The sequence below is a fragment of the Heliangelus exortis genome, chromosome 8 (assembly GCF_036169615.1).
Source record: "Heliangelus exortis chromosome 8, bHelExo1.hap1, whole genome shotgun sequence".
Classification (NCBI taxonomy): domain Eukaryota; kingdom Metazoa; phylum Chordata; class Aves; order Apodiformes; family Trochilidae; genus Heliangelus; species Heliangelus exortis.
The window spans coordinates 1,677,939-1,696,787 of NC_092429.1; the positions used below are offsets into that span (position 1 = coordinate 1,677,939).

General features: G+C 47.3%; 1 protein-coding gene across 2 annotated transcripts in view; it reads right to left on the bottom strand.

The window, feature by feature from the left end:
• The window catches only part of DNAJC6 (DnaJ heat shock protein family (Hsp40) member C6), a 44,254-nt gene extending 26,487 nt beyond the window's left edge, over window positions 1-17,767 (bottom strand). Inside the window, exons 1-2 of one of the 2 annotated variants that reach the window (XM_071749911.1) lie at window positions 17,508-17,767; window positions 8,999-9,131 (exon numbers count right to left, since the gene is read on the bottom strand). In XM_071749911.1, coding sequence (XP_071606012.1) covers window positions 8,999-9,011 — 13 coding nt within the window. In that variant the 5' untranslated portion in view covers window positions 9,012-9,131; window positions 17,508-17,767. Of the gene's footprint in view, window positions 1-8,998; window positions 9,237-17,507 lie in introns of those variants that run through there. The other variant, XM_071749910.1, reaches the window with a different exon arrangement.
• Window positions 17,768-18,849: the final 1,082 nt, after the last annotated feature.

An 18,849-nucleotide genomic window follows, 5' to 3' on the forward strand; every position in this document is an offset into this window, starting at 1 on the left:
TGATGCCCAGCACCACCAGCTGATGGTCAACAGATGCTCAGAGGTTAAAACAAGTGAGCAATGCCCAATTTGGAAGCTTTCCCTGCAAAATCTGCACTTTATGGGACTTACCTACCTGGGAGGGGTAGATCTCCACCACCCCCTTCCCAGGCAACCCACAAACCCTTAAAGCCACAGGGGATGAATTCCAGCTCTCCAGGGAATCCAGGGGGAAATGAGCTGACATTTAAAAGGCATTTAAGATGGTGTCAGTGGGAATATTTATGCTGATGAAGCAATACTTGGCTGGAGAGCAGCAAGGTGAAAGCAAGGCATCTAGAAATGGAAGATGGGTTGGGTACTTAGCTCATCTGTTACTTAGCAAGAGTAAACAGACCCTTTTTTGCCTCTAAAGGGCAGACAAAGAGCAGACACAAAACCATGGGAAAGGAAGGGGGTTTACCTCAGTCTGCAGCATACCTCCAATGTCACATTCTCTCTTTCTGCTACTGGTTTAGAGATGGAGCAAGAAAAAAGCTAAATATTCCCTGTTCTGCACCATGGTTCTTTAGGGAAAAAAACCCACACCACTAAAGCCTAAGCCCCCTTCCTCCCCCCCCCCCCCCAAAAAAAAAAAAAAAAAAAGTTAATTTGGGAATATTAAATGCTCCTCTGAATTCTCCTTCTATGGCACAGCAAGAGCCTGACACAATGAGGAGAAAAATACTGCTAGCTGCTTCATCTATATCCCCAATTCCACATTTTGGGAAGTTTTTAGACACTTGCTGCAGCTTTCTCCCTCCCCACAAAGTATTTTAGGGGGAAAAAAATTCTATTTGCCTGTTTGGGTTTTCCCCCCCCCCCAGACTATTACCAGAAGAGAAAAGGATGCAGTGGGGGCTGCCCTGTGCCTGGGCAGAAAGGGCCCTTTGAAAGCTCCCTGCAGCCAAAGAAGTGGAGCCACTGTTGTGGCTTTGGTGACAAAGCCCAAATTGTTTGGGGTTTTGTTTTTGTTTTTAAAGAACACTCAGAAAAAGAAAAAAAGAAAAAAAAAAAAAAGAAAGAAATAATAGTACTTGTGCTTCTGCCTCCCCTCCAGCCAGCAGAGGAGCAGCCTCAGCTCACGTTCCTCCTCTAACTCTGCTGTTGAAGGTCAGGTTGGAGGGGGCTTGGAGCAACTTGGGCTGGTGGGAGGTGTCCCTGCCCATGACAGACTGGGATTAGATGATCTTCAAGGTCCCTTCCAACCCCAACCAGCAGGAGATTGATTACCCAGAGAATCAATGATTCTCTCTGTGTGCAAAAACCAGACGAGGCAGGCAGAGCAGCATCCCCACATCCCTGGGCACCCTCAGCATCCCCAGCTCCAAGTCCATCATCCATGCTCAGCACTTTGTCTTCCAGAGGACTGCAAATCAATTTGCAGACATTACTGGAAGAGCTGAAACTCCCTTTTCAGGGGGGCTGGGGGGTGGCAGGGACTTCTAAATGAAAATCTCCTTTGCAGCCAGGGATAATCAATAGCACTGAGATCCAAGAGCTTCATTTGTCAGCCACACTCTCAGAGCACAATCTCAGCATCCTGCAGCTGAATCCTCCCTAACCCTTCCCCCCAGCACTCTTCTGGACAGCTGAGCTTTAGCAAAGACTCTCAGCCATCCGTGCTGTCATATGCACTTACATCTTTTCTTAGAGCCAACGTAGCCCAAGTGTCAGAATTACCTCAACTGCTTCCCTGGTGGCTTGCAAAGGGGCTGAGGAGCAGGCAGCAGCAGCAGAGGTAGCTCAGAAAGGGCACTCACAAGGAACAAGAGCACTTCTACCTGCTGAAATTATTTGGAAAGTTCCTCAAATGCACACAGACATTGAAAATTGATTTTTTTTTTTTTGGCTGCCAGCCTCATCTGTCCCCTCCTCCACTGCTGTCCCAGATTCCTGGTCAAGCCAGATTCCCCAGGAGCCTGAGCAGAGATCTCTTCAAGTGTGATTCTGTACAAACACCAACTTTCACTTCTCCTGATCCTTTAAAACACAGAGTGGAGAAGGGGTTAATCCCTGAGAAAAAAGGCTCAAGCCTATGGCAGTGAGTTCAGCCTGGCCACAGGGAAGCTGAAGCTCAGGCTACAAAGATACTTTGGACTCTCTCAGGAGGTAGGAGATACACAGGGAGACAAAGAGCCTGATGGAAGCTAAAACTCATCAGATCCCAAATCACTGCAATTATAAACCAGCATTATCCCTCACTCCACACCCTCCCAGCTGGCTTATTTTACAATCAGTGCACTAACAAGGAGGCTGCTAAGAGAAAACCCAGTGGGTCATGAGCAGGAGTAGAGAGCTGGATTCCCCACCAGCCAGGCAGGCCTGACTGTCCCAAGAGGGAAGAGAGGAGGTCCCCAGGGCACAGCTGTATCCAAAACACAGAGAAAAGCTGAAATATTCCCCCCCTAAGCCAGCCCTTGGCATCAGGCAGAGCCAGAGGTAGGAGCACAAACCATCCAAGCAAGAGGAGGTTGGGTTGGGTTCAGCCCACAGAGGGTTCGGCACAGACCCATCTGGCGGTGCTGCCAGCCCCATCCATAATTTATTTGAGTGAGGAAATAGTTGAGGGTTTTTTTCTTGTTGTTTGGGGTTGGTTGGTTGGTTCTTTGGGGTTTTATTACAGCAACTTTCCAGCAATTAGCTGGCACTGCCCCTAGCCAGACCTTTTCCCTGGGACACGCAGACCCAAAGTTCCATTGCTGCCTACCCAAGAACTTCTGGGCAGCTTCACCTCTAACCAAAGGTTCACCCTCTGCTTTTCCTCACTCCCCAGAGCTGTAAGCATCCTTTTCAGGTGAGGTTAGGCTGGGAAAATAAAGCCATAACAAGCTTACAAAGGGCTAAGAAATTGGGAGGATGGAGAGGAAACAGGAGGAACTCAGAAGCTCCTAAAGGGGTAGGTTTGGATTCCCACCTTAAGGAATCACTGGCACAGGGAGGTTTCTCTGCATTCCTGCAGCATTTTCTCCCTCCTCCAGAACTGCTCCAACTGCAGGAAAAGCTGTTTCTCCCCTCCTAAAAGAAACCATGGTCCCTTTCTGCATGTGGGCTGGGACAGGGTCCTTTTCCTCCATCTGGAAGCACTCAGAGCTGCTGGCTGCAAGCTGGAGGGGGGAGAAGCTCAGGGACCTCTTTTCTGCTTATCCATGCTAAAATGCCAGAACTAACATTGTATGAGCCCAAGATTTTTTCTCTGCAGGTTCATTTGAGGCTGCCCAAATGCAAACTTGATGGAAATGCAGAGATTTAAGGGCCTCCTGCTTTTGCTTGAGAAATGGTAGCTCCACAATGCTGCTTGCCCCATCAATAGGGAGGATTTCCACAAATAGGAGGAGGGTTGATGCCTTTTTTGGAAGAGTGGGAATGTGTAAGGGGGGGAAAGAAAAAGATCACCCCCAGTACTGTGCCAGATTTCTTTCATTTGTTACATATTTTCCCTTACCAAGCTCCTTCTAGTGAACAACCACCATACAGGGCTGGACTAGAGAACCACTGCCAGGAAAGTCATCTTCATATCTGACTGACATTCTCCCTCCTTCTCCTCCCTGACAAAACAACAACAACAACAACAACAGAAAGCATGACTGCTAACACCAAACCATTCAAGTGCACAAAAGAAAAAAAAAAAAAAACAACCCACACCAGGCAAACAAGAGAGTTATTAAACCCACCCTCCTCCCTGTTTGAAAATGCAGCTAGAAGAGAACACAAACCATCATTGTCAGCCACAGCCTTTGTCCCCCTGCCAGTGACATGGAGATGTCTCTCTTCTGACTCAGTGGAAAGGAATCACCAGAGGACAAGGGATTATGTTTGTGAGCCTAAAAGAGTTCAAGAAATCTCAACTTCAACACTCACCACTTCTTGAAAAACCTTTTCTCCTTCCCAGCTCCTCTGCCTGAGGAAGCACGTAGCACAAGCAGCCCTGTCCCCTGAGTATTTCAAAGCCATTTTGCAGATTAGCTGGTTTATAAACACCACAGAAGAGCATAGAAAATGTTTTATTTTCCTCTTGCAACGTGCATCCTCGCTGTTATTTTTATACCTCATTTTTTTCTTTCAATGTGCAGCCAGCTGCTAAGGAAGAATTACTGAATGCCACACAAGTAAAAAAAAAAAAAAAAAAATATAGCTTCTTCCCTGCCTGCTTCTCATCTTGGAGCACCTTCAGCAAGTCAAAAATGCAGACACAAAAGGAGCACCACACAGATGCTCTTCTTGGGATTTATTCTTTGCCCTGGTAGTGGTTTGTGTCCTACCAGCTTCAGCTCCAGCCTCCCCACACCTCCTCTTCCCTCCAGCCTCAAACTTCCAGCCCCAGCATCCTTCCTGGAGCTTATTCCAGAGGAGATGTTTAACTCCACCTCAGGAGCTGACCACCCAGCAGTGAATAAGGGTTCAGAGGTTTAATGCCCACCTGAGGCACTGCAGAACCCCAGCCCAGCCCTGGACAAACTGGGAGATTTCAGCTTGAGATTTATCCCACTTCTCACCCTGTGTTGTTTCACTCTGGCAAAATTTCAGGCAACCAGAGGCAAGGTGATGCCACAAGCACCATCAGATACAGCAGGAGCTGGTACAGCCACCCTACCCTGAGTAAAGCTTCTGCTCTTGGCTCTTCTGAGCTAAACCCAATCTTGAGGCACTCAACATTCCTGTGGGCAGGAATTTCCATGCCTAATGCCTGGGAGCACACTGGTACCCCAGGCTACACCTCAAGCTGGCACTGCTTCAGTGGCACAGCACATGTCAGCCCCTCTCCACCTGGCACAGGGGATGGACAGAAGCATTTTTAACCACTTGAACCAAGAAGCATTTACCAGTCCCAGAGACTTGGAAAAATCTCATTTTCCCAAGCTCAGACCTTCCATCCCAGCTCCTGCACCCCCAGCACAGAAGCATGGGAGGGTCTGAGAACTCCTAAGGAACCCCCATGGACCAGTTCCCTTTTCCAGATCCTGCCTTCCAGCAGCAACCTCCTCCCACACACAGGTTGTTCTCCATTCCTCCCATTTTGTTCCCCACTTTTCTTTTGCAATACCAGTTAAAATAAAATATTAAGCCAATAATCATAAGAGCTCAGAAGCTACAGCAAAGCTGGAACCACTGATTATCAGAAGCTGCTCCTGAGCTGGCAAACCCCCATTAAGAGATGATACTTTCAGATGCAATGCTTGAATTAGTTTTTAAAAAATTAATAGAAAAACCCAACAGGGGCCCAATTGCTCAACTCTGGTGAGTTAATACCAGTGCAGTGCTAGTAAATACATCCAGGCTGATAAACCAGCAGCAGTTTGTCCCCACATTACCAGCCCTTTGCCTCCAGCATCAATCCTCACCCATCCACCTCCTATAATTGCTGAATATTAGTCTAGACACACATTTTCTGGAGAGCAAATGCCTTTTTTTTTTTTTTTTTTTCCTATACCCAGAGTGCAGTGCCCTGGTGCAAGGACACTTAATACATAAAGAAGAGGGAGGTTTGATTCTCTAGCTATTTATCATCACCCATGATGGTATTTAACAGCACCCAGAGGTGCAGGCAGTGATCCTGACCAAGGCTCACCCACGTTGCCCCAAATTGCCCAAAATTGCCCCATGGCATGGACTGGTACCTTGGGACTGACTCCTCAACTGCAAGCAGCCATTTCCATGGCTCAGGCAGCAGCTGATCCACCACATGTGAAACTTGTTTAAATCCAAGGGAAAAAACAACAAATGAACAACAAAAAAAGAAACCTAAGGGAGATCAGGGAGGTGGGAAGTGGATCAGGAACTCTCATGTGGTCAGGGCACCTCAATGTGCTCCCCCACTGCCTATCCTAGGAATTTAGGCTCTGGCATCAGTGGGAAGAGCCTCAAATATTAAATATATTAATATATTAATGTATAATTAATATATTATATATTATTATATACTATATATAATTGTATTATTAATTATATAATGTATTAATATATTCTCTATTTTAAAAACCCAGCAAAACCCAAAAGAGGTGTGGAGTTTTTCCCCTTTAACCCAAACCCCAGCCTCCTTATTTTCCAGTCTTATTTTTTTTAATATTCTCCTCAAGTTCCCCTCTCCAATCACCCATCTTCACCCTGCTTTACAGATAGATCACAGCCCACAATCCAGCTTCAATAACCAAATCCCAAGCCCACCTGAGGGGTGGATGTGGCTCTTTGAGCTTTCAGAATTCCCTGCTTGGCAAAGAAAAATGCCTTCAGGGGGAACTGATACAAACCAGGCATTTATCAGCTCTAAGTGCTCAAACCACCAAGGCAGACAGGAGGATGGAGTCAGGGTTTGGAACAGAGCATCACCAAAATCTAAACCAAAATAAACTACAAGAATCAACCTAGTTAAGACAGATCTTTCCAACAGCCCAGAAGCTGGGATTAGTTAATACAATTAATGCTCTGGAACAGAGCTGAAGGGTGGAAATGGCTGAATATTGCACAAAACCTGTAAATAACTATTCTTTAGCTACCTGTGAGCACTTCTTTTATTTTTCTCTCTCAGCAGGGAGCTGACTGGCTTGAAGAACCCAACCAGAGCAACTGCAACCCTCAGAATAACCCAAGCTGAAGGCAGACAAAAGCCACAGAGCTGCCACATGCTCCCACACCCATCTGGAGAGGAGGGACACCTTCCCCAGCACCCACACCTCTTGCTTCTCCAAGTTCTAGGAAAGTCAGGTAATTCCTTAAATATAGGTATTAAACCAACTGCAACCTCTGAGCATCTGCTGTGGGGATCCAAATAATTGTGGGGATCCAAATAACTGTGGGGATCCAAATAACTGTGGGGATCCAAATAAACTGTGGGGATCCAAATAAACTGTGGGGATCCAAATAAACTGTGGGGATCCAAATAAACTGTGGGGATCCAAATAAACTGTGGGGATCCAAATAAACTGTGGGGATCCAAATAAACTGTGGGGATCCAAATAAACTGTGGGGATCCAAATAAACTGTGGGGATCCAAATAAACTGTGGGGATCCAAATAAACTGTGGGGATCCAAATAAACTGTGGGGATCCAAATAAACTGTGGGGATCCAAATAAACTGTGGGGATCCAAATAAACTGTGGGGATCCAAATAAACTGTGGGGATCCAAATAAACTGTGGGGATCCAAATAAACTGTGGGGATCCAAATAAACTGTGGGGATCCAAATAAACTGTGGGGATCCAAATAAACTGTGGGGATCCAAATAAACTGTGGGGATCCAAATAAACTGTGGGGATCCAAATAAACTGTGGGGATCCAAATAAACTGTGGGGATCCAAATAAACTGTGGGGATCCAAATAAACTGTGGGGATCCAAATAAACTGTGGGGACCCAAATAACTGTGGGGACCCAAATAACTGTGAGAGGGCAGCTCACTGTAAGAATCTACTGACACATCACACTGGGATTGTGAGCCACAGAGGCATCACAGCAGCAAATTCAAACACATTTCTAAAACAAACAACCAAAAAAAACCAAAACCCAAAACTCAAACAAAAAAAAGTTCAAAACTAAAGCCAAGCCCTAAAAGAATTCCTGAAAGCAAATTCAAAAGGAAAGGGTGAAAGGGAAAAAAAAAAAAAAAAAAAAGTCTTTATTTCAGCTGAGAAAATATGGGGGGAAGGGGAAGACACACCCCACACAGTCCCAACCATGGGTCATTAGGGGGGTTTTCTCCCCCCTCAGGTCCACACATGGGGTCAATAAAGGTTTTTCCCTGTTGAGAAGAGGTTACTACCTGGAAACAAAGGGGCTGTATTTTAAATCCTCACTGTCTTATGCCCAACCCTTTCTTCCATGGAACAGCACAGGTAGTACTGTAAGATCTCTCTGCTCTAACAGGCAGGCACCAAATTTGGTCCCCCCCAAGTAAAAGGAGCATTTTCCTGCATGAGTTGGAGCTTCAGAAGTTCCCTACAAAGGCTGGAGATGGTTGTTGGGGTGGGCACACCTAACCCTGCAGAACCAGGGCCAGTTTGGTTTTTTAAAACCACTTAAAAGTCATCAGATGTGTACTCTGAGTTGCTGGTGATCCAGGGAAACGTGGTCCTGTGATTTGGAGGTGAAGAGCTCCCAATCCCATTAAAAGTCAGAAAGACCATCTGGTCCCCTACTCCCTGACTGAAAACAAAAGAGAAAATGCTGCATGCAGTGCAGGGGCTCTCAGAATTAATCCAACTCGGGTTGCTGAGGGATGCTTAGAGGAGGGGGAAAACTAAAAAAAAAAAAAAATTAAAATTAAAAAATTAATGATGATTCTGTGAAATAAATCACATGGGGAAAGGTCCCAAAACACTCCATCCATTTTAGCTTCAGAACATAAATTTCCCTCTTTGAGGCTGAAAACAGGAGCTGACTGTGAGGTCCCCCTGTGCTGGGCACTGCTGGGGCTGCACCCCCAGTCCTGGGGTCAGTTCTGGGACCCTCAGGAGCAGAAGGAGATTGAGGGGATGAAGAGTGTCCAGAGAAGGGAATGGAGCTGGGGAAGGGGCTGGAGAACAAGGAGAAGGTTTGGAGAACATGGAAAAGGGTCTGGAGAAGTTGTGAGGAGCATCTGAGGGAGCTGGGGAGGAGGTTGGAGCCAGGGGGGGTCGGGCTCTGCTCCCAAGGAACAAGGGATGGGACAAGAGGAACTTTTGGCCTCCAGTTGTGCCGGGGGAGGTTTAGGTTGGAGCTGGGGAAGAATTTCTCCCTGGAAAGGGTTGTCAGGGCCTGGCCCAGGCTGCCCAGGGCAGGGCTGGAGTCCCCATCATCCCTGGAGGGGTTTCAGAGCCCCAGAGATGCGGTGCTGAGGAACACGGGTGGAACCTCTCCCAACCCCACCTTTCCCTTTTCCCTCCACCTCCCTTTGCACAAAAGATCCTCCATTGTGTGTCTGTGTATGTGTCCCCCCAAAAAAACCAACCGTATGACGTCACCACGACCCTGTATGACGTCGCAGCCCCCCAGGAGCCCCACCCTTACCTGAGCTGTCCATGGTGCTGAAGCTCTCGCTGCGCGGCTGCTGCTGCTGGTTCCGTGCCGGGCTCCGTCCGCTCGCCCCGGTCGGTGCCGTAGTAGCCCCGGGTTGTTTTTCAAGGCCGTTGTTGTCCACCAGCTGTAAAGATTCGTAGCCATCATTGCCTGGTTTTTTCCGGTAGCTCCCGAGTAGGCTCATGGAGTAAGGGGCGGGGGGAGGGAAAGGAAACGGGCGGAGAAGCTCGATCTGACGCCGTGGGGAAAAGGGAGGGGAAAGGGATGGAGGGGGAAAAAAAAAAAAAAAAAAAAGGGCTCCGGGCCGCCCCGAAGGGAGGGGATGGGCGGGAGGAGGCGGCACCGGGTACGCGGAGGGAGGGGAACCCTCGGTGCCGCCTCCTCCCGCCCCTCCAAGGCCCGGAAGCGATCGGTAAAGCCACGGAGCTGGGTGGATTTTAACCCCCCCTCCTCTCCCCGGTGGAAGCATCTTCTGATGAATTAAGCGATAAAGGCTGCAGCCGCCTCTGGTCCCTCCCCCACCCTCCTCTCTGAGCTGCTGCGAGTTGGCAAAAAAAAAAAAAAAAAAAAAAAAAAAAGAAAAAAATTAGTTTTGAATGGCCACCATTTCCTGCTGCCGGGCTAGTATTCCCCTGCCTTCTGCTAAAGAGATTTGTCTCCTCAAAGATAGCTTTCCCCCTCAAAAGGCATTCCTCCTCCTCCTTGTCCTAGAAGACATCCCTCTTCGAAAAAGATTCGACTCTCCCCCCAAAATACATCCCACTTTCAAAAAGACACTTCTCTCCCCCAAAACGACATGGATATCCTCCTCCAAAAAGACATCCTTCCTCCACCAGAGAGATATTCCTCACCTCCAAAAAAAGATCCCTCCTTTCTGCCCCAGAAAGAAAGACATCCTTCCTCCTCCTCAAAAAAAGACATCTTTCCTCCCCCCCAAAAAAATCTTTCAATTTAGAGAGGGGTACAATAGCATCAAAAAGGTCTGGAAATAGCCACTGCTCTTAAGATCCTACCAGGAAAAGATGGGTTCCTTGGGAAGCAGCCAAGGTGACCCAGTGCTGGGCTGACACAGCCAGTCCTGGGCTCTAAAGGAGGGGTTGGGGCACAGGAGTTCTGCTCTGAGCCTCCAAAAACTTCATGAGCCTTAAAGCTCCCCCAGTGCCCCCCCTGCCATGGTCAGGGACACCTCCCCCAGCCCAGGGTGCTCCAAGCCCCATCCAACCTTCAGCACTGCCAGGGATGGGGCAGCCACAGCTTCTGGGGGTAACTTGGGTCTCCCCAAGCTTCTCAAGCCCCAGCTGCTGGCACCCAGGTGAAGCAGCACTGCCCCTGCCTGCTAAACCATGGCTGCTTTTGGGGCTTAATCTCTTTTCAGCTGCTTACACATACCCAGACCTTAGCCCCAGACCAAAGAGGTCCTTGAGCAACTGATGAGCCCTTCCTCAGCTGGACACATCCTGGGGGGGGTCATAATTTCATTTTAGACCACAAGGGGTGGTCCAAAAGAAATTGATTTCTAAATTCATTTATTTTTAACTGAAGGAAAAGCAAAGGCAAAATGAAGCCATAACATCCTTTAAGTTCTCACAGAAAGGACACTGCTTAGGAAATAAAAAAAACAAAAAAGCTTCTATATGCCAACACAAAACCCTTCTATAGCACCAGCCAGAACTCAAAATCTCTCTGACACTGGGCTAAAACTTCCCTGCTGAGTGGGCATCTGGTGGGGCCAAACCTTGCCCTGTGCTTTTTATGTAATTCCAGCAATTTTCTCTTCCAGTGCAGCCAAAGTACAGCTGTGACCCAGAATCTTCTGAAAGATCTGAGCAGCTTTACCAGCAGCAAACCCAAATGAACCAACCTGACATCAGCAGTTCACACTCAGCAGCAGGCACAGCTCAAGGTCAGAACTGAAGATTTTGGGTGTTTTCTACCCCCTTATTCCTGGGCTCTTCATCCATCAGTCTGTACCAAGTGATACAGAGGGTGCAATCCTCACCTGAATGGGTCCCCCTCCCTCCTAACCCCCCCATGAAGCAATTTAATTAAGAGAAAATAAAAGCCCAGGTATTTTTCCTAGGGAATACAGCTCTTTGTCTCCTCATCAACCTAGGATACAACTCCTGTTCTCTAGGAGAAAAATGGGAAATTTAAGTGGGGATCAAGGTGGATTTTAATTTACCTTGCTTGCTCAGCTAAGAGCCCAAACCCAAAAATCCAGGTGAAGGCTCTGAAATATTCCCATGAGGACTCAAGCATGGAGGCAACAAGCTGAGGAACACACAGACACAACCTGTCCCTCATCTTCATGTCACCTCCTGCCTGCTCTGCTGCCTTTCTCCATCAACTGGAGAAGCTCAGCTTAGACACAACTTCATCCCCTGCTCCCAGAAGTCACACCCCTCACCAGTGAGCAGAGATAGGCAAGGAAAGGAAAATGTTCTGCTGGAAATGTTCTCCTCATGGAGAAATGGTACAAGCCAGAAGAGAGGGTCACTCCAGAAGGAATTCCAGCTTACCCTTCCCCAAGTAGCAGAGCAAATCCAGGATTTATACTCCCCAGCCACAGCTTCACCTCCACTGCCCACTGGAGCCTCACAGCCCATGCTTTTAACTTAACATTCCAGTTTGTTCAGGTTGGAAAAGACCTTTTGAGATCAAATCCAACCCTTCCCCCAGCAGTGCCAGGGCCACCCCTGCCCCGTGTCCCTCATCCCCACATCTCCAGGGCTCTGAAACCCCTCCAGGGATGATGGGGACTCCAGCCCTGCCCTGGGCAGCCTGGGCCAGGCCCTGACAACCCTTTCCAGGGAGAAATTCTTCCCCAGCTCCAACCTAAACCTCCCCTGGCACAACTTGAGGCCAGTAAATGGTAAATTTGATGTGATTTTAACAACAAAATGTGACAGAAGAAGGAAGATCTAGAGAAATACCTCCTCAAGCAAAAGTCCAACATCCCTGAGGATTCATTGTGACCAATGATACTACAGAACCCAGACATTTTTTTTTTTTTGAATGGTGAGGCTGGCAGGTGCCACTCAGGCTGTGGGAGACCTTTAAGGACATGCTGAGGATTTAATGTTGCTCAAGACTCCTGAGATCCAAACTCTCTCCCCATTCCTGACCTTGGCAAAGTCAATTGATTCAGATCCTCTGACTCTGGGTTTCACTGTCGGGGTCACAGCCTCTCCTGGGTGCAGTCTCTTTTTCCAGCTGTAATCAAGCCCCAGCTATATCCCAGGGTGCAATTTCATTTTTTCCCCCCTCTTCTCCAACTAGAAGAACAGTTAAGGAGAAATATCAGACCTTAATTCTCCATGAACCCATACAAACTCTGGAGTGCTGCGAGAACAACAGCTTGAAAAATTTTAATATCTGGAGCAACACCTTTAAAACTCAATTCACTAAACATTTCTTTACCCCAGAGTTACTCAAATGTGAGCAATGAACCCTCCCTGCACAAAGGGTTTCTGCAACAATTCCCAACCCAGTTGTATGGACATAGGTGAGAAGAGGGGATGCCTTAGGATACAGAGTGCAATCACTACATGAAAACCATGAATGAGCTGTTAAGAAGAGTAAAATGTGCTCTGTCAGCTTTCATATTTCTGCTGCACAGGACAGCTCCTTCTTTCTGCAGCTCAAACTGTTAAAATTTAAAATTTCCTCCCTCTTGCCTGTCCCCTCACGTGTACCTGTGCCTTGCTCCTTACAGTGGGACACAGGGCCATCAAAACATACTCTAGAGAACACATATTTTGGAATTTCCCTCTTCAAAAGCACTCAAATCCTGATCAAATAACCTTCATTCACAGCCTCCTGGATTCAGGCTACCTTCAACAATGCTCTATAAAACAGGTTTTCAAGAAACCCACCACCAGCACAAGCCTTTCAGCTCTCCTTACCTTCCTTGAGAGCTCAAAAGGAGCACCTGGAATCTTCAGCCAGGGTTTGGTTCTGGAGAACCCTTGAGCAACCCAGTAACCCCCCTGGTCACCCACTGCCACATTCTCAAGGGTCTGAGCTGTGCTGGGAACCATCCTGCCAGCAGAAGGCAGCTTTTAAGCACCTGTATAAACCAAAGCAGTTTGATGAACTTGAGATGGCCTGAAAAAGAAACCACCACCACCTTTTTGTGTGTTCAGTACCCCAGCTTTTCTTGTACAGGGAGGTAGTAAGGTGTGGGTTGGCATTTTGACCCTTCATCTTATTCCTGACCTCAGGAATTTCCTGCCCTACAAATTAGCTGGCTGGAGAAGTGACCACACTGACAAGTGGCTCTATATCAGCACCACTTTTACCCCCAGAAGTCCCATGGCCTGCTAAAAACACACCCCAGCCCTAACCCCTTCCCCAACCACTGCCCTAGGCCACCAGATCCCATACCTCTTGGAGAAGGGGCTGCCCCCACTCCTGGCACCAGCACCTCCACCTCTGCTCACCCAGAGGCTCCCCAGCTACCAGCTTTTAAACAAGAGCAGCTTGATTAATCCTGCTTAAGGCAATGAGGTGGAATTTATTCCAACCAGCAAGCTCCTGGGCTGGGCTGGGACCACCCCAGCACCCCCCAGTTAGCAGAGGAGCTGGGAGAAGTAATGCCAGGGCTTTGGGGGTCATGCCAGACACAGGTGAAGAAGAACCTTAATTTTTCTCTTTTATTTTTTGCCTCTTGCCTGCTAAACCAAAGATAACTTCAGCTGCATCATATTGTTTGAATCAGCTTTGAGGAGGTGTTGCCTCTTGATTGCATCTGCTGCTCTCCATTCCACTCACCTGATCTTGTCACCTTCCACTCTCTCCTTTCCCTCCTGATGAGCCAAAACAATTCCACCTCAGAAGAGGGTTTTGTTTTTTTTTAAAAAAAAACAACCCACCAGTTCAGAAACCAGAAGAGCTCACTGAGCTCATCAGGAGGCCAGGTGGTATCACCCTTTTTGCTCTACTCCTTGTCCTACAAAAATCAGACCCAGTATAGAGCCAGGAAGGTGATTTTTGAAGAAATATCTGGCCTTGTGCTGGGGTAAATAAATGGTATTTTGTATGGAGTCAAGCATGGCCATGTGATTTCTCTTTCTGTCCATGGGAATAGTGTGTCCATGCCTGGGTTTGCTGGAGAAACAAGGAGATGCCCCAGCCTGCCTGTGAGAGGTGCTGGTTCAGGATGGAAAGAGGTTGGACAAATGATCTAATGTACAAGAACTCCCAAACTGACTGGTCCTGTCTGCTTCATCTCTGAGAGTGGTCCTGGAGAAGCCTCAGGAGTTGTTTCCCAGTGTTAAACTCACTCAAACCTTTGGCTTCCCCCATCAGAAGCAGCTTGGAGCCTTTGCTGGAGTGAAACCCAACTGCAACACTCAGCTGCCACTTCTGCATCTCCAGGGGATGTGTTCTTCAGGGGATGGACACCAAAGAACACACACACACAACCACTGGTCAAGGAACAACCACTGTTTCATCCCAGAGGTGCTCCTGGTCCTTCTCCAAGCCCTGCAGAAGGAACTCTTGTTGGCAGGATCACTGCTGGCCTCACGACCACTCCCACCAAAGTGTTTCTTCTGGTCCTAGTACTAAAACCTGAGTGTAATTATCCTGAAGGCATCTGAGGAGCTTAAGCAAGATGGTTTCTACCAGGTAGCCCTTCTCTTGCTCATTGGGGTGACACACAGGGATGACACACAGCTCAGTTCAAGCCCAAGACTTTGTTGTGGATTACTGAAGGCTTTGCCTGGCTCCTCAGCACCACCAAGCTGTGGAGCTGCTTGCCAGAGCTGCTGTAGATCCTAAAAAAGTCCACGTTTCACCAAAAAATGGATGGGACAAAACAAACCTACACAGGAGCATCCCAACAGGAGGGAATCTCTGCTGGTTTGGGAAGTCCCCAGCCTGCAGACTGGTGGGAAATTGGAAGCTGTGTAGCCATTCCTTAGATTTTTATGTAAAAAATCAGATATTTTGCTGCCTACCTACCCTTCATTCATCATCTCCCAGACACTGGTGGGAGGTGAGTGGCTGAACATCCAGAAAAATCTGGGCACAGCCATCCTCTACCCTGGTTGGGAACCTGCAAAATATGTCTGTGTCTGATCCCTGTGAGAATGAAAGGCATGAGTTCAGGAACACCCAGACCTTGATGCAGGAACAGCTACGAATTCACCTTCATTACTAATTTCATAGTCAAAAATTAACAATTTAATCAATCCATGTGCAATAACTGAGACAGAGCTGGGCCTGGAGTGGGTGCCTTGGGAAAAAAATCTTTGCTGTCCCTTCAGCCTGGCTCCTTGCAACGAGTTAAAAAGCTGAATAACTCAACTCCTGCACTTATAATTCCTCAGTATTTTCTTTTAAACCAATGTAATACCCAGATCTTTCTTTTTTTTTTTTTTTTAAACAAAGCTTCCATCGTGCCAGGGCAGGGACATGGGCAGAGAGATCAGAAGGGAATCAACTTCACAACTTTCCTGCCAGGCAAAAAAACCCAACAGAAACCCACTCCATTTTAGAGGATTTGGAGAAAATCCTGGCCCTTGCCTCAGTCTCTGCCTGATTTTTTTTCTGCAAACCCTGTTCCTTTCCTTCCCAGACGTGATTCGGGGATGGAAATTCTTTCTGATTAGTGGAAACAACTTATTCAGGAGAAATAAATCCATATTTTTTTTTACAGGGCTTTGGACACTATTGTTATGTAAACTACTCTGAGTTCATAATATCTTATTTATAATAATAATAATAGAATTAATAATAAAAATAATAAAAAGCAGTCTTTACAAATAATAACAGAAAAAAAAAGTCATCTTTAGGGCATTTTAATGTCAAGACTTCTGTACTGCTGCTTTACCCACCCCTGAAAAAGCATCCAGAATCTAATTTTGATGACAAAAGATATGGGGAAAACAACATAACCCCACGAGCCCTGATAATCCCAATTTTAATCCCAAAACCTGGGCAGAACATCTGGGTACCAAACTCTCCCCTCCCCTCTACGCTCCGGCGATTCCTTTCTCCACGTGGCCCACCCCCCCCAGGGTTGCCACCATATTAATGCAGCAAAGACAGGGATGGATTTTTTAAGCAAATCCTGCCCCCCCCCCCCCAAAAAAAAAAACCCACAACAGTTTGGAGGAATGGGAGGCCCTGGGATTAATTTCCAGCAGGCCAAAGCCGGCCGAGGTGGATTAGTTGGGTCAGCAATTAAACATTGGCTCTTATGCTACCCGGGGGAAAAAAAAACAACTCCAAGGACAAAAATTCCTCCTTAAAGGCTGCAGCCACCCCAAAATGCTGCATCTATCAGCTGGGAGGGTTTTTAGGATCATAAACAAGCTGGCTGTGTCAGGGTTGGCTAAATATAGTGCAGCCTGGGGTTGCCTTCCAGCCGCCGGCTGCATTACTGGCGACGTTGATTTGATTCTATTTATTTCATATTTAGGTATTTTTTTTTCTTTTGGGGCAGGCTATGACTAAGAGAAATCCATCAGGGATACCAGAAGATGGAGGCCCTGGTTGGAATGCAGAAGAAGGTAAATAAAAGTCTTTACTTTGCAGACCTGGGGGGTTGTCTAAGATATTCTTCCCCTTCCTCCCCCTCTCCCTGACAGTATCCAACGTGAGACGACAGCAATCAAAAGATCACAACAATAAAGAGGCTAAAGTAAAAAAAAAAAGGCAAAAATACATTAAATATTTCTTGACCTCACATTCTGGTGATGCTAAGGGGGATAAAGATCTACCTGCAGCAGCAGGGCCATGGGGGGGGCCCATGTCCCCCCTTCCAGCACCCACCAGGCACTGCCACAGCAGGGCCAAAGCTGTTGCAGTGATTTTTGCATTTATCTCTCTGTTTTTCTTGCTCTTTTCTAGCCTGAAGCAGGGTTTGGAAAGGGAATGCAGCTCTGTGTTTATCTCAGCATAATAAAACAGGGGGGGTTTGAAGGTCAGCTCGCTGGGGGATGTGCTGGAAAAGGCTGGAGATGGGGCTTTCCCAGCAGCATTTATATGAACTGAATTACCTGGCTGGTGGGAAGCACAGATCTAAGGTACATTTCTTAATTAAAACCTGAAAATCACTGCTTTATATCTCTATTTTCTTTTCCCCCTTCATCAAAGGCAAATACACTCAAATTCTTTCACAGCCCTACAATACACCACCACCTATTTTGGGGTGCAAGAAGCGTTCAGCACAGAGGCAGCCAGAGCTGGGGAGGGGGTTATCAAACACTGTATGCCCAGCTCCACATTGCCCAGTTCCATCCCAAAATTCCCTTACCAGCAGCCAGGGCTCTGTGCCACCCTGTCCAGAGCAGCAATTCCCAGTGCAACCCTTTCCCTCGGAAGCTTTATAGGATTTGATTGCTTTTTTTTTTTTATGGCTTTATCCTTGCAGGATCCTCATGATTACTCAGCACAAAATCCCTGTAAACAACATTCCTCCCCCCATCCCTGTTTCTCCCCCTCTTCTTCCATCGCCCCCCCAGCTCATGGCTGAGCTGCTTCTCCTTACCTGGGCTCTCAGCTCCGAGCATCCTCCCCGCTCCCGATCGCCGCTTCGTCCCTCGGCATCCGGCGACAGCCCCGGGTCACGGGGGGGATGGCCCCGGGTTGGGACACTCCTGCTGCCTGGGAACGGCGGCTCCGCGGTATATTTGGGATTACGGAGACGGGGGAAAAGATGAGGATGGAGGCAGACATATCACATCTTCTAAAATATGGCATGGAACGGGATCCGGAGCCTGCAGGGCTGAGCCTGTAACTGCAAACATCAGCAATCCTTTTTTTTTTTTTTTTTTTTTTTTTTCCCTGTGTATGTCGTGGGTTTTGTTTTTTTTTGTTTGTTTGTTTTTTGTTTGTTTTTTTAAAATTATTATTATCATCATTATTTTTATTTTGTTTCGTTTCTTTTCCCTTGATTTTTTGCTTCATGGAGCAGCTCAGGCTCAGTCAAAGTTCAACACTGGTCGAGGGACACCCAGGCTGCTCCCCTGGGTACCCAGTGAGGTTGAGTCCAAGCTGATGCTGTAAATCCATTATTAATTTGCCCCTCTAATCTTGATCACAGCAAATGACAACGTTCCCAGTTATCAGAGCCATCTCCTCCAAGCACTCATCAGGAATCCCAGTTACCTCCCTTGGGAGATTGCAGTTATCTGCCTTGGGTATCCCCCAACCCCAAAGAGAAACAGACATAATAGAAATAGCAAGAGACATAATATAGAAATAATGAAGACAAATAATAGAAATAAAATAGAAATAACAAATAAAATAGAAATAATAGAAATAATAGAAATAAAAGAAATAGAAATGTGGGAATTTTAATGCTTGCTCTGAAATGCAGATAAGTATTTTGTGGCCCTGCAGGGACACACTGCTTTGGGGGTGCTTTCTTTGTGTCCCCAATCCTGCTGGGCTTAGGTCCCCTCCAGCAAGGAGCAGCCACCCCCCATTTTGGGGGGTCTGTGGCTGTGGGGACAGTGACACCAACCCCCAACCACCCTGGCTCCCAAGGCTTTGCTCTCAGCTTGATTTTGGTACTCCCCACACATCCCTCTGCTTATTCACCTCCTGATTATGGGTTTTTTGGACCCAAGTCCAGTTTCTAGCTGGCAGCAGCTCTTTTTCCTCCTTATATATAGGTGCCCTCACACTCTCATGGATGCAACACATCCTTTCCAGCTCCCTGGATTGCCATCCCCCCATGCCCCAGCATCACCCTCATCCCTAAGGATCCCATTAGGATCATTAAGGTTGGAAAAGACCTCTAAGATCATCAAGTCCAACCATCCAAGTCCCAAGAGGGCCAAGAAGCCAACTGACACAAACCCAGGTTTTAAAGGTCCTCCAGAGTA